General features: G+C 43.3%; 1 protein-coding gene across 10 annotated transcripts in view; it reads left to right on the forward strand.

Annotated features, from left to right (window-relative positions):
* Positions 1–14434, forward strand: part of skap2 (src kinase associated phosphoprotein 2) — an 83575-nt gene that overhangs the window by 37719 nt on the left and 31422 nt on the right. For all 10 annotated transcript variants that reach the window (XM_006636054.3, XM_069194705.1, XM_069194701.1 and 7 more), the window contains exons 8-10: positions 620–683; positions 1547–1672; positions 12638–12709. In XM_006636054.3, coding sequence (XP_006636117.1) covers positions 620–683; positions 1547–1672; positions 12638–12709 — 262 coding nt within the window. The remainder of the gene's footprint in view (positions 1–619; positions 684–1546; positions 1673–12637; positions 12710–14434) is intronic.

The following is a 14434-nucleotide window of genomic DNA, read 5'->3' on the forward strand; positions in this document are numbered from 1 at the left end:
TAAGTTTTGGGAGGGGGCAAGGATGCACAGTTTGACCCCAGTCCTGTTTGTCTGAGGTGCGGGTCCCACATTGTGGTTTGCAGCCTGAGATGCATTTCAGATCTGTCTTGGGCCCGGCCAGGCTGCGCTGCTCACTGTACAGCTCCTTCAGCTCTGAGGTGTATTCCTCAGGCAGCGGGTGTGGGGGGTGCAGGTTTCATACATTTCAAGCGTGTTTCTATTGCAGCTGAAAGCCACTTCATTAAGTTGTCAGGTGGAGTGTTAGAACCTGACAGGAACATTTTTAAGAAAATTGTACACAGCAGTCTCAGCGAAACCGCCGATGTCTCTTAATTGTCAAGGGCAAATTGCGCTCGTCAGGTCTCCCTGTGACAGTGACGGAGAGAAGACGCTTCTCCTCGGGACAGCTGACAGCTGCTGATCACAGGATCAGATCCATCATCCTAAACTTCAATTATGTAAATTTGTCAAAATTAACTCACTCTGCGTTAGAAGAAGCGTTCTTGCACAAAAAGTGCCATAAGACATGGAATCAGAAGGTAATGGCATCTTAAGAACGAGTGACATGAGGAAAGTCTGATATTCTGGCTGTTGACTGTCCTCTTGTCTGTGGTCCCAGTTTACTGCAGCCTCCCAGAAAGATGCAGAAGACTGGGTTGAGCAGATCCAGTTTGTGCTGAAAGGTGAGTTAGTCTAACAACCACATCAAAAAGGCCATTAGCCTTTCTTTATTCTTTCTTATGATCATTTTAAAGTTCACTTGAAATTTTTAATTCTGACTTTTTAGGAGCTATGTCTATCAGTAGCTGGTATCACTGGTTCTGTTTGTTCAGTGATGATCTTCTGTGTGAAGGCACCGCTAATGTGTTTTGGATAAAAGCACTAGACTGCTGGGCAAAGGAGCCCAGCAGGTGTAGCTGACAAGTGTTTGGCAGCCCTGTGAAACACCGACCGCTGTGCTCAGGAAGTGGGCTGGTTTATTTCTGGAGGTGCTTGCCGGCTCTGGCATGGGCCCGCAGGAGATTGTTTGGGAAAAGGTCTGGGTGTCTGTGTACGTGTGGATTTCCACTGGCAGTGCCCAGGCAGCTTCTCCGCCTACACTGGCCTTTCCACAGCACCAGGATAAGGGAGTTAGCAACTATGTCTAGCTTGTGTGTGCCTTGTCCTCAGCTGTCACCTACAAACCAGTTACTGTACCTTCCTGCACCAATGGGTTGCAGATTAGAATGCATTCTAGGTTACAGAAGACTGAGAGAGGGGTTCTCTCCTTTTGCTCCTCTCATTGACTGAAGAGGTTTAAATAGGGAAAAGTCCTGAAGAGGCTCAACAGCCAAAACAGTTTTCTTTCTGTTTTTCGGCGTGGAATTATTCTTCACTTGCTCCTGTGCAGCCAACGCGTGCTGACACAGCTCCCCATTCACACCTCTACTGACTAGAGGTGTATCTAATGAAGAAGGCATCAGTCAGCAGCATATGTTTCTGCTTTGTGCTGCTTGTACTTTTTTCTAAACAAGCTGGAGATGTTTTTCCTGGTCTTTGTGCACAGACATGGAGTCGGGCATTATTCCTGAGGACGAAGACGTGGATCCCTATGATGACATTGGGATCGCGGAGCAACAAGCTCCTAGTGCTGCGGAGCCCATTGATGAAGATATCTACGAGGAACTTCCAGGTACGCACACCTGCTGCTTCTTTAATTCAGCGCAATGCATGTCAGCCTGTCAGTGAGTTAGTTAACGGAGAGAGGAGTGACCATGTATCACTGGAGTTCTGCTTGGGCACAGTCACAGCACCCTCCCTGCTGTAGTGTCAGTGAATACAGAATTTCACACAAGGGACCGCAGGGCCTGCCTGACTGGCCCCTGGGCCTGGGGATTGATCATCAGGCCAGCTGCACTGACCGGCTCCAGTCTGAGCCTGCAGCACAGTGAGCCACGAACCCCACTCCCTCCACTCCTCAGCAGAGCATGCTCTGTACACAGTAATAGTAATACTTAAGTAATTAAGTAGTGATTAAGTAATTAAGACAATTGTTTTTTTTCCCCTGTAACAGCTATTTAAAACAAACACTGTCAATTCACCGTGGGAAGAGGATAAATATATTTTGTATTTTAAAAAATTGCTTTTACTGTTTGTAGCCTTCTGTCATTAATCAATTACACAAGTAAATGAAAAAAAAAACATTTCCTGAAGTAGTTTTCTCAGGCAAGCAATAATTTTTTCATCGATCCCTCGATGCCGGGAAAGGATTGCTTTCTACTAGTGTGTGGCGTAGAAGCATTTTACTTTATTCAAGAGAGATACTTCAGCAACATTACGAATAATTTACCATCATCGCTTGCCCTGTTGATCTCTCTCAGTTGTTCAGCAGCTGCACAGTCATTGTTCTGTGTACAACAGGAAGCCACAAACCATTACATGCTCACCTACATAAAATTAATGGGTCTGCTGTTAGTGTATGAACTGTGCAGGCAGCACAGCACTAATCCATCTCATCTGGACAACAGCACTAACAAATACCCTTTGCACAGAAAGCATCTTAATAAAGAAATGGATGCTCCCCTCTTCTGCCAGTTAGACAGCTTAACAGGCCAGGAGGAGCTGAGAGAAACCTCTGATGTTTCTGAGAACAGCAGAACTGATTTCTCTTATTTCCTCGGATGATTCTTTGGACAGCACAGACTCTATCAGCTCCCCCTGAGATACATGTACTTAGGTTATGGATACAAGAAGGTTCCCAAAGTCCCTTCCATACAGGAGAGGACCCCCTTCATTTGTGGAATTCATTAGGTAGTTTTACCTTCAATAGTAACCAGCAACTAGAAGCCACTAGGGCATCTCTTCAGTATTTCTGGACATAATGTACAAGTATAATCTTCACAGAATTTGATTTAGTCATTTGCAGATATATTGCAAAACATTTTTAAATCAGAAGTCTTCAACATGCATGAGGGAGCAGAATCATAAAGAGAAATCAGATACAAAATATGAACTTGAAAATGAATATCGGCTTAATCTAATGGCAAAATAAGTTTCACATTGGAATGATTCAGCCGGAGACAGTTACAAGCATTTTAGAACTGCTAAAAGTGAATTTAAATAAGCTTATCGAAAGGAAGATGAGCAAGATCTGTGGATTTATAACCGATAAAGACATATAGCAACTGCCATTATCTCCTCCCTGTTCAGCCTTTCAGTAAATGAAAAGCAAACCTGTTTTAGCTCTTATTCTGGACATAATGTGCAAGTATAATCTTTCCACTTGAGTGCCAAAGACAATCTAATTAAATCCATGTGGCATCAGTTCAGCATGTGGCCCTATGGGTATAGATTACTCCCATCATAGAGCTGACAGGGCATAATGTTGTTTGGCAAGTGGATTAGAGACTGTTGCAAGCATAGGAGAGTGCTGTCTGGACTACGATGGAAAGATGCCTCACAGTTCTTCAGATATAAACTGATGTTCAGGAGACATAGCTGTCATCCACACTTAGCTGAACGATGGACTGTGAGATACCACTGATTTATGTTCAGACTGGGGAGCGCTCGTTTGTTCACTGTGTCTCTTTAAAAATAAGAGACTCAGATCCTGAGTGCATCAGAGGCTCCTTACACCTCTGGGTTTGAAATAAATACTTTGCAGTATAAGATCAACAGGAAGGGTCTATACAGTATGTGTCTGTAGTAAAAGGTACGAAGACTAGGGGGCTACTGTACCTTGTCATGGACACAACAGAAATATTATTGTGGTGTTAATCCCAGATGTAGTTGGTTAACAAAACACACACAGATAATAATACAGTACAAGATAAAATAGTAGAAGTGAGAAAATATTGTAGTAAATGCAGCCTTTGCAAAACTAAACATTTTATATAAGAATGATAGATTTTACAGACCTTTATTGTAAAATACAGGTTTTTCACTGTTTCAAATCTACAGATTACAAATGAAAGATACTGCACAGACTACCAGTTTCTCCTGCCACCTACCTCAGTAGGGTTCCCTTTCATACCACACTGCAAATAGTCCCTGTGAATTTTCTGGCTGATTCGACTTGCGTTTGTACACAGTTGTGCAGGAGGTTGTGCACCAGAGTGATCTGAGTGAAGGTGCCCTGCTCACCTGGGTTTCACCCCCCAGGCCCTCAGTCTAGAGTGCACAGCCCCGATCGCTCCTGCGTGCTGCTGCTCTTCAGGAAGATGTGTTTCCTCTTTTGGTGTCTCCTGCATTCATGTAAAAATGATTTGCTGGCTCAGGCTTGTAGGGCAGTTCCTGGTGTGGCCGAGTCCCGAGTCCCTGTCGCTGCTGGACTCTGGGTCTGGGTGCTGTGGTTTGAGGCACGCAGGGGAACGGGCCGTAAGGATGGCAGGGACACCCTGTAGTTCTGTCCCTGAACTCGTTCACAACAACAGACCTTCTCACGGCATGTGCAGCACAGGTTAAATGTAGGAAAGAGTGGGAAAGAAGCTGTGCAAACTGGAGTGTGAAGAAAAATATACTGGGAAACCCCTCAGCTGGTCACCACACAGGACACACTGCCTGGCCTGTGCAGGACACTTATATTCCTTAACTAGTGACATGGAGGCTCTGCACAGCACTTACATCAGAGATATAAGAATGATCTTACGTCACCTCTGACACAATTGTTCAAGATCAGTTTGAGCTGCACTGTGCACCAGTCTGAGAGCAGTGCTGAGTGCTGTGGATGGGCATTTAAAAAGCAATATTGATCTTACAGATTATTACTATGTGCAACAGGCCAAAACTGTAGGTATGATGTGTTCGTCTATTTAATAAGATAAATACTTTTGATTTTTAGATCGTGATTTATAAGATCTTGAAAGATAAAGTATTTGCAAGAGACTGAACGTTAAATTTAGGGATTGCAGAACTTGTGCTTCATTCCACACACCAATGTGAGAAATGCGACCAATCGGAAGCTGAGGATACAGCATGTATTCTGAAGGAGCAGATGTCATCCTGGGAAGAAAATGGGACTTCAGATAACATCGTAGGATAGGATAGATAACACCACCTTCACACTGTGTGTTGGAGTCATCCCCTTAATAATTATTGTGACAGTGGTAATCACCACATTGAAACTGTTGGTATCTCTTCATATCAACATGTGCTCTGCAGCAGGGAGTTAAAAATATCGAAGTAATTTTGTAGAACAAAGTTGAAGGAGACAGGACATTTATTATTTAATATTTAAGGTAATTGACTTATGCAAATCCAAGTCATTGTGTTAAAAAAGTCATTTTACTCATTTATAATTCCCATATTACTCAGCACATTTAAAACCAGGACCACATCTGGTCCATATTCATTTCCTTCCACTGAAAATAAGACATTAGATTACAAGTACTGATCAATCATTATCTGTTTCACTTCCTGCTTGGCATTCGAATCTGAGCGTTTTTGGCAGTCTGATTTGTAGCAGCGATATGATGTGAGCACTGTGTGACAGAATGGGTTTGTTATTAAGAGATAGAATCCCGTCTCGGAAAAGCTTGTCAGCTGAGGAGACCAAATCACACAAAAGTAATTTTACTAGTATCATATCTCCTCACTGCTGGCTTGATTTGTGACAGCCTGGTTTTATGTTAAATATTCAGACCTCAGTCTTCCCACATGAGTCCCATGGGACTGCGCTGTGTCCTCTGAAAATCTGGATGCTTTTCCTGCACTTCATGATGCTGGATTTCAATGAGGCCATAAAAACACTAACAGGAAATTATAAAAGTATTGCTTTACATATATTGCTCTGACCTGCTTGGGCTTTCAGGAAGAGCGTAGAAGGGATCTATGGAATCTCCCTGTCCCAGCTGTGCACCAGGATCAGCGGACTGTGGGGCGTGGAGTTTCTCTGTGGTTGTCGTAAACCGGCACTTGTGTCACATGAGTTAAGCTGTGAGCCCAGCACCGCCTGACCGTTTAAACATCAAGGTGTGACCTGGCCACAAAGCACCTCAGAAGTGTTGCAGAACAAAGGCGCATTGTAGGCCCTGTAGCGGAAGGCGGTTTGTAGCTACAGTTCATTCATTCAAGTAGAGTAACCTCCCTTACAACAGGTTTAACTTTATTTCTTTTAATCACTTCATTCCCCTTCTTTTCCTTTTACAAAAGGGTCCCATTTATAATAAAGTCTGATTTAATCACGAGATTCCATAACAGTTTTCTATGATTCATAGGAATATTCAGCATGAATAATATTGGCTGTATGTTTTCAAGATCTATAACAACATTCTTTTCACTTCCTCGGTCTGCCAGTGTAAAGCATGACAAAACAGCGGCTACTATTTTATATCTGTTTTAATGTCCCGCTGTTTGTCTTTCATCTCATTCATGTAACGGTGTCTAAAATGTATGAATACGGCCAAACTGTTTTGTAAAGTGCACAAGTTTTTATTTACGTAAAAGACAAGAGTCGTTGACTTTGGACAATGGCAAAATACACTGTGATTTTCGTTGCCGTAAAAGTTTTACTAGGGAAATAACGAATATTGTTTGCAATTTGGAATAATCTACTTGCGTTGTTGCACTACTCTTCAACTAGACAGAACACTTGATTCATACCAAATTGGCCTTTGTGGCATATACCATTTGGGAAAATGCTTAAAAACATATACATGCTTTCTTCACATGGTATGACAGTAACAGGGAATGCCAAGCGAGCATTTGAAAGCTGGGGATGGGGGATGGTTGTGGTGTCCTAAATCTGTGAACACCTAAATGCTCTTCTCTACATCTACTGAAACCAGACTTTTGCTAGGGGCTAAAGATCAGTTCCCATCAGATATTTTAAGCTTTTCTAAAACAGAATCTATCTGAGGAATCCTGTTAAGCTGTATGTTTATTTAACACAGACTAGGAAGATAAATTAGGGGGGGTTCTCTTGTTCTCTCTTTCCCTGTAGTCACATCCAAAATGTGTGACCCAATATTATGCTGACATTATGGGGCCACTACTGTGTTACTAAAATAAATCAGCACAAAAAAAGTAAGACAGAACAGGGTTACAAATCAAAGCCAAATTAATACAGTGTCTGTAATTAATCTGTCTGTTATTGGAGTGACCAGCTAGCTCTATGGTCTGCGCTTGTTTTACATTTGCACTTTTTATATCACAGCTATAGCGTAATGGACAGAAGTGCTTTGTTAATGAATGTGTGCTTCGCTTTATTGTAGATGTCATCAATTATTATGGTATCTAATGTTTTCAACTTGCTATTCTATTCAGAAGAAAGTGTAGAACAAATGCAGTAATATAATATACTGTAGCTAAGGTTAGCATTCTCCCCTTTGAGAGCAAAGAAAGAGCTTTCGTCCCGAGTGGGACCTGGAGTTGAGTGCCTGGGTGCGGTGATTCAGCACAGGAGAGTTTCGGAAGAGCGCAAGCCGCACGTGAGGTGCCGCCCACAGCACGGCGATGCGCGACGGTAATTTTCCCAAGATGCACACCAGATTGCACTGCTCCTGAATGATTTGTCATTGTCTCATCATTCTGGAATTTGCTGGATGCCAGTTGTTTAAACACTGCTGCTGCGGTTTGGGGTTAAGGCAGAGCATCAGGGAGCCATGCCGTTCCAGAGGAAGAGCTTCACGCGATTCCACTCCTGCAGCTGCGCCGCCTCTTTTTCATCTGGCCTCGCGCCTTTCACAAAAACTGTTTTACCCCCCACGGCGTTTGTGAATTTAGCAAGGACTGAATAAAACAGAACGTGATCCACATGGCACCTGTTATTGAGATCCAGCATATTGGTCACGGACTGATATTCAGTTACTTGACTGATGCTTTTATCCCGAGCGACTTGCATTTGTACACATGCGTACAGCTGGGCAGTGTCCTGCAGCACAGTCTGAGTGAAATGCAGCTCTGCCTCGTCGAGCTCTAGGCCCGGAGTCTGAGCGCTCCTCCACCCTGCTGTCGCTCCACCGAATCACAGGCTCCCGTCCATCATCTCCCCTCCGCTGTCCCGGTTCTGGCTCCAGGCTCACTGTGGGGCTGCGTCTTCTCACCTCAGGGCCAGATCTGCACCACACAGCACCTCCGTCGTCCGATCGATGACACTCCCGTGGCTCGGACAGGAAGGGCACCAGTAGATCATTAATACTCCTGCTCCTGTGAGTCACAGAGGGGAGTGAAGGAGTGACCTTTCACACCTTTTAATCCTATCTGGACAAGTAGGGATCAAGTAGATTGAGGTGCAAATGGATTAGTTATTGTTTTCTTTAACAAAGTCCAGATGCCTGCTTGGGTAGGGGGGGTATATCAGCCCGGGTATCTGAGTCTGGTTTCAGACTGATGTATTCACGTCCGTCCTGTCACATGTAGTAATCGCTACAGTAGGGCTGTCTCCCCATTAACTCGCCCACTGAACAAACTCTGCATTTAAAATACTGAACACAAACTAAGGAATCAGTTGTGATTCACTTTCTCTAGTAACAAGTACAGTACATCACCCCTCATGGAGACGTCTGATCAAACTCTTTCCTCTTAGATCTGTTCTGATACTGAACAGACTTACTTTTCAGCTCTTGGTTTTTGGGAATAAAAATATCCCTGAAAGAATATTAGTTCTTTCAGTTCCATGCGGCCTTTTGAGGCTTCTGGACAAAGGAAAGAGACGTGTCTTGTCCCCCTCCCCACCCCTCAAATTTTGGGGGTCACTGAGAAGAGGGAGCCTTTAGAGGGCTATTCAGATCATGTACAGTATGTTAGGTACTGCATGCTTGTGGGTGGCCAGGGCTGCATTAATCCTCTTGCTCTGAATATCCATGGGACCGCAGTGGGGAAGGCGGAAGCTCAGGGCAGACTCTGGTATTGCAAGGAGTCTGTCTGTGTTAGTCAGAGTCTGATCATATTTTCGAGGATGTTATTATGAACATGATAAGATTTGTGGTTCCTGTTTTTTTAGGTGATGCTATTACGGTTTACTTTGTTTGCTTGAAATACTTTGTGCATCATAAAAATGAGTCTACGGTATAGTGTGACTTATAAATTAAAATCTGTACTCAGCATATTCCGTGCCTCTGCAGTGGACAGGAGAAATTCAAGCTGCTGTTTTGCAGAGCCCTTGCAGAGTTTCCATTGGAAATGCAGATGTAGAAATCCCTTTGTGAACTTCATATCCATCTGGGCAGGTCGATGGGTTTTTGCTGCATAGTTGAGACATTCATATATCCAGGTGTAGCTCTGTTCATGCAATAGCTTCTGTGAAAGATCCCCCTTTTAGATAACGTGGCAAGGGGTCTCCACATGAACCGTAATCGTGTCTTTGCCAGAAAACAGAGTCAATAACCTCTCGGTCGATTCCGGTTGGCCAGGTGCGCTCATTAACCATTTTCTTACTTACCGACGTCCCGACCCGGAAAAGGACCGAGGCTGCTACCAGATTTATCCCACTTATACGTCTTCTCTGATTTTTAGTGCTTAACGAAAACTTTTATCTCCGAATTCTCTTTTTAAATACTTACTGTCTTACTAAACCGTGAGGGTCCATGAAAGGACAACCTCAGACTGCCTCCAGGAACTGCTTTTATAGGGAGCAGGAGTGTCCAGGTGCCGCCAGTTCAGTGAGTTCCCCGGGAGAATCCGGAGAATGTGGCTCTCCTCAATGGGATGACCCCGTCCCTGGGGAACTCACTCGTGTTTCCAACCCCTGCTTTGCTACACCATCTGAATTGGTCTTGATGAGGACAGTATGAATGCCTGACTAATGACCCTCGGACTAATCGCACGTAGAGAGAAACATGGCCATGTTTGAATTTTTTCTTTGCGTATCAATCATCGGCGATAGTTCTGTAGTAACATGATGTACGTGCTACTTCTGTGCATTAATTCTAGAAAGCAAAATTAAACATTTGCTAAGCCTTGTAATTGAAAGTTTGCTGAGTGCTTGGTCGGTCCGAAATGTCAGAGATGCTATCCACGGTTCAGTCTAGTCCGCCAGATGTGCGGTGTCTGTTCTTTTATCTTTGCATTGCTCTACTGGAGCCCCTTTGAAAAGAGAAAATGTAAAAACAAGTAAAGGCATTTTCTACTGTTAAGAAGTAGAAATCTGATCTGAATGATATAGTTATTACAAAGCTACGGTCTACAGTGCAGATATTAAGGGACTTAATGTTTTCATAATGGATGTATTGCTTTCTCTGTGTGACTAGATGACCTTCATGAGTAAACCCGAGGGCACAATGCGTTTAATATTCTCCTCTACACTGGACGGGACCTTGAAGCCAGAATGTGAGAGCTGTCTGTGCCCCACACGAGCACTGGGGCCTGCATGTGTTTAGCCAGTTACTGTTCACATCCCAGCAAAATGTCACTAGTGCTTGTTTGAATTTGTTCAAAATTTACTGTACTTGGAACATTTGTTGGAATAAACACAAACAGGAAGTAATTATAATCACTCTATTCCTCTTTTTTTTCGATTTCAGTATATACACATTTTTCTCTAGTTGTTTACAGCCAAGTTAATTACCTCAAAATCAGATAGTTTCTCATGTAATTTGTTACCTTTCATAATGTTAAGGAGAGTATTGCAAGTGAATTTTCAAAGCAACTTCGGTTTATGTTATATCTTATATATTATATAAGATATAAAAATAACTGCTCTTATCCTAGCGTTAATCCCGCATCAGCAGGGTCTGCTTGTCGGCACGCCCGTCTCCATTTGGTGGTTTGAACCAAATCTTTGAGCTGACGTTGCCATCGGAGCGTCGCTCCGCCTGCCATCGGAGAACAAAGTAATGTAGCCAATTCATAGAGGGGGGTTATTAGGACGCATGGGAAATTTGGCCAGGATGCCAGGGTTACACCCCTACTCTTTTCGAGAAGCGCCCTGGGATTTTTAATGACCACAGAGAGTCAGGACCTCGGTTTTACGTCTCCTCCAAAAGATGGAGCTTGTTTACAGTGTAGTGTCCCCATCACTATACTGGGGCATTAGAACCCACCTCACTGCAGGGTGAGCGCCCCCTGCTGGCCCCACTAACACCTCTTCCAGCAGCAACCTTAGTTTTTCCCATCCAGGTACTGACCAGGCTCACACCTACTTAGCTTCAGTGGGCTGCCAATTGTAAGTTGCAGGGTGACATGGCTGCTGGCTTAGAAGATATAAAAATAACTTAAACCCAGGAAATCTAATTGTATTTGGTTCCTTCTGAATCGTTTGACTGTACTATGCCAAAGAGCTGCATGGAGTATTAACTGTTCAGGAGACTGTAGAGCAGTTTTCTGCAGAAGACAGCTCCACTATCTTCAGGAACTGAACAATGGGGAAAATTTTCCAGAATCTTAAATAGACCATTTTGTACTGTGTGCATGAGTTGAACTGTACACTAGAAATATAGAAACAAAAATACATTATGAGAGATAGAGAACTGTTTTCATGTGTTACACATTTAAAAAAAAAGAAAAATCACGATTTTTTTTTTTTAAACTGAACATAATGATATAGAGATAATTTTAAAGAATTTTAAAATGCATAGTTGGAAGTAAATTTTTTATGAAGGTAATCTCCTAATTAATTATGTTACAAAAACTTTCTATTTTAAAGAAGAAAGTATCTTGGAAACAGCAGGCATGCTTTTTTGGTGGTCTGGTTATGTGCCCCATGCAGTGGAACAAGAAGGGACTGTGCGCTGCATGGTTTTATATTAGTGAGATGCTTTTTATTCTAATAGGTCTGACTGTAGTGAAGAGCAATACTCATCCATCAGCCTTGACTATTAATCTCTGCACATTATGTATATGAAATGCTGTTCACTTAGGGAGTGAGCGGGAAAGATCAATACTTATAAACATTTAATGTCATAATTGGGAATTGATTTCAACATGATCCATCCTTAAACACACACTGCAAACTAAGAGACATTTGTGATAGCGCCTCTTCTGTTTGTGAGGGTCTGTTTTAAAAGGAAACCTTCAGTGTAATATAGTATGAACAATTGCTAGTTTAAGCTGGTAGCAAGCAGATACAGCATGGAACAAGCTGACGAGCCACTATGTTGATGCCCAGACTCTGGCTTCTATCAAGAAACATCTGCCTCAGATCACGCAGCTTCTACCAACAGGCAGGATTGGTGAAAGGCTCCTCTTGTTTGTCATCTTATTTTTGCAATACTGACAGGATCTTTGCATGATTTGATTTGTTCAAATTCTGAAGACTATTTTGTATCACTTTGAGCCAAATCTGTAAAGCTGGACAACGCAGACGAGGCGCCGCCCTTCCGGCAGGGCTCCGCCTCCACACTGGACACGCCCCCGCAACTTGGTGATGGATCTTCTTGTTCATCCCCAGCCTTGTTCTTCTCTCAGCTATGATTCTGTCCAGCACATTCTCTCTCCTTCTTTACTTTTATAACAGGCTTCATAATCAAATATCTTAATTATTGCCTGAAATATAAATAGGTAGCATTAATAACTTTGTGTCGCTCATATGCGTTTTATTTATGTATAGTTCCATAAACAGGGCTGGGGCTGGGGTCCACACCCAAGGTAGACGAGACCCTGACAAAGCATTTTCAGTGTGGGAAACCTTAAAAACCTCTTTAGCTGTATCTCCTTCAGATTACCTGTAAAGGTAATAGAGTATTTCCAGTGAACTTACCGTTGTCTTTTTCACTGTTCGCAGAGGAAGACCTGCCTAATCCTCCTAAGAAAACACCAGAGGTTTCAAGCAAGCCTGTTGTTTCAAACGTGACAGGTAATGAAATCAAGTCTTTACTTTCTTCTCCTGTGTTCAGACCGTACTCCCCTTCCCAGCAGCCTTCCTGTTTGAAAATCCTCTTAATCTGCCTTACTAAAATCCTGTGTGAACTGTGTGCTTTAAGTGTCAGGGAAAATACCTCCTTATTTAGGATACACAGAACCCACTTGAGAGGGCTTTACAAAGTAAGCCAATTTATACAAGTTATTCCTTGCTGAATTACTTTGTAATGACTCAATTAGCTTTCATTTCTGCACAAAGGAGATTTGGCTGCATAAATTAGCTAAACATCATCGGGAAAGTGTCACCGCCGAAGGACAGTTTATAAATACAACACACAGTTGCTGTCACACCTATAAGAGTGTAATATAGACATCTTTGTATACTTTGTGGTTGAGCAGAACAGACTTCTGCCATTCAGAGTCTGACAGGGGACAAGGGGGAGCCCAGGGGACCAGCAACGCAGACGTCTCTGAAAAGGTCAACTTGACACAAGCTCTCGCCATCGACCCACCACTCTGTCTGCTTTGATAAAAATCAGATAAACTTAAGACCGCTAATTGATCCGCGGCCTGTTTAAATGTTGGCCGTGCATATCTTCATTGCATATGATTATCACGAAACGCAAATGAAGACCTAGGTGAGAAGCACAGAGGAAGAAAAAGGCTGTTGACAGCAGGATAAAAATGGGAACAGGACATAGATTCACAGGAAGACGTTAGGGGAAGAAATGCTCTTATCTGCCTCTGCCTGCCAATTGGCCTGTGAACTAATTATCAGAAACGAAAATCCTGCAGGGGAAAAGAAAATATCTGCACGCGCTCCAGTCTCATCCTCTGATCCACTGGGGTTCTGGTCCTCTGCGTTTCCAAGGGCGGTGAAAAACAAGGCTTGTGCGTTTTCTCCAGCTCAAGGATGCACCACTACAGATAAGGCAGGCTTTACTGGACAGAGCCCGAGGAGAATATCTGCTTCTTATCAGCACTTTGCCCTTCCCCGCTGCCCTGTGCCTGTCCAGGCAGGGCTGGCCATTGTATCAGAGCTGTGTCCTGGGAGGAAGTGTTGTCTGGGTCTCCTTCCCCTCGTAGGTACCAAATACATCACCCCAGCCAGGCTGTCAGAGAGGGTGGACACAGGCGGAGCTGGCAGGAAGCAGCATTTCAGAGCTCCTTCTGCTGTGACATGTGGACAGGAAATTGAGTGCTGTGCTCAGGAAGACCCCCCTGACAGGAAGTCCTAAACAGGTTGCTGCGAGGGGGGGCAGAGGGGGTGCAGGGGGGTGTGTATGAGTTTCCCACACAGGAAGCCATCCCTGGGCCAGCTAGCCTTGTAGCTTTCAGAAGCATACATCAGCGAGCTGATATGATTTCATTAGCGCAAATCCGTTTAGTTTCTTGGCTGGTGGCACAGATCCATGGTGTTTCAGCATGAAGACTGGAGTAGTAAGGGCTTGTTTGTGTGATAGAAGGCCTTGTTCTCCTCCTTGTTGTGATTTTTATTTTGAGGGAGTATTACTTTTATAAGTGGAAGGCATAAAAATCCTATTTCAAACCAAATAAAAAATAAATTTAATTAAATAAATAATTTAATTTAAAAGGCAAGAAAATAGTGATTTGTTACTTTTTAATGAAACTGAATTAGAATTAGGATTTGCTGTGAGCTCCTCAGTGGTGTTGTTGCAGTCTGTGGGGCTGTGGAGCTCACTGAGACCTGGGCTCACTC

This window comes from Lepisosteus oculatus, chromosome 10 (genome assembly GCF_040954835.1).
Source record: "Lepisosteus oculatus isolate fLepOcu1 chromosome 10, fLepOcu1.hap2, whole genome shotgun sequence".
NCBI lineage: Eukaryota > Metazoa > Chordata > Actinopteri > Semionotiformes > Lepisosteidae > Lepisosteus > Lepisosteus oculatus.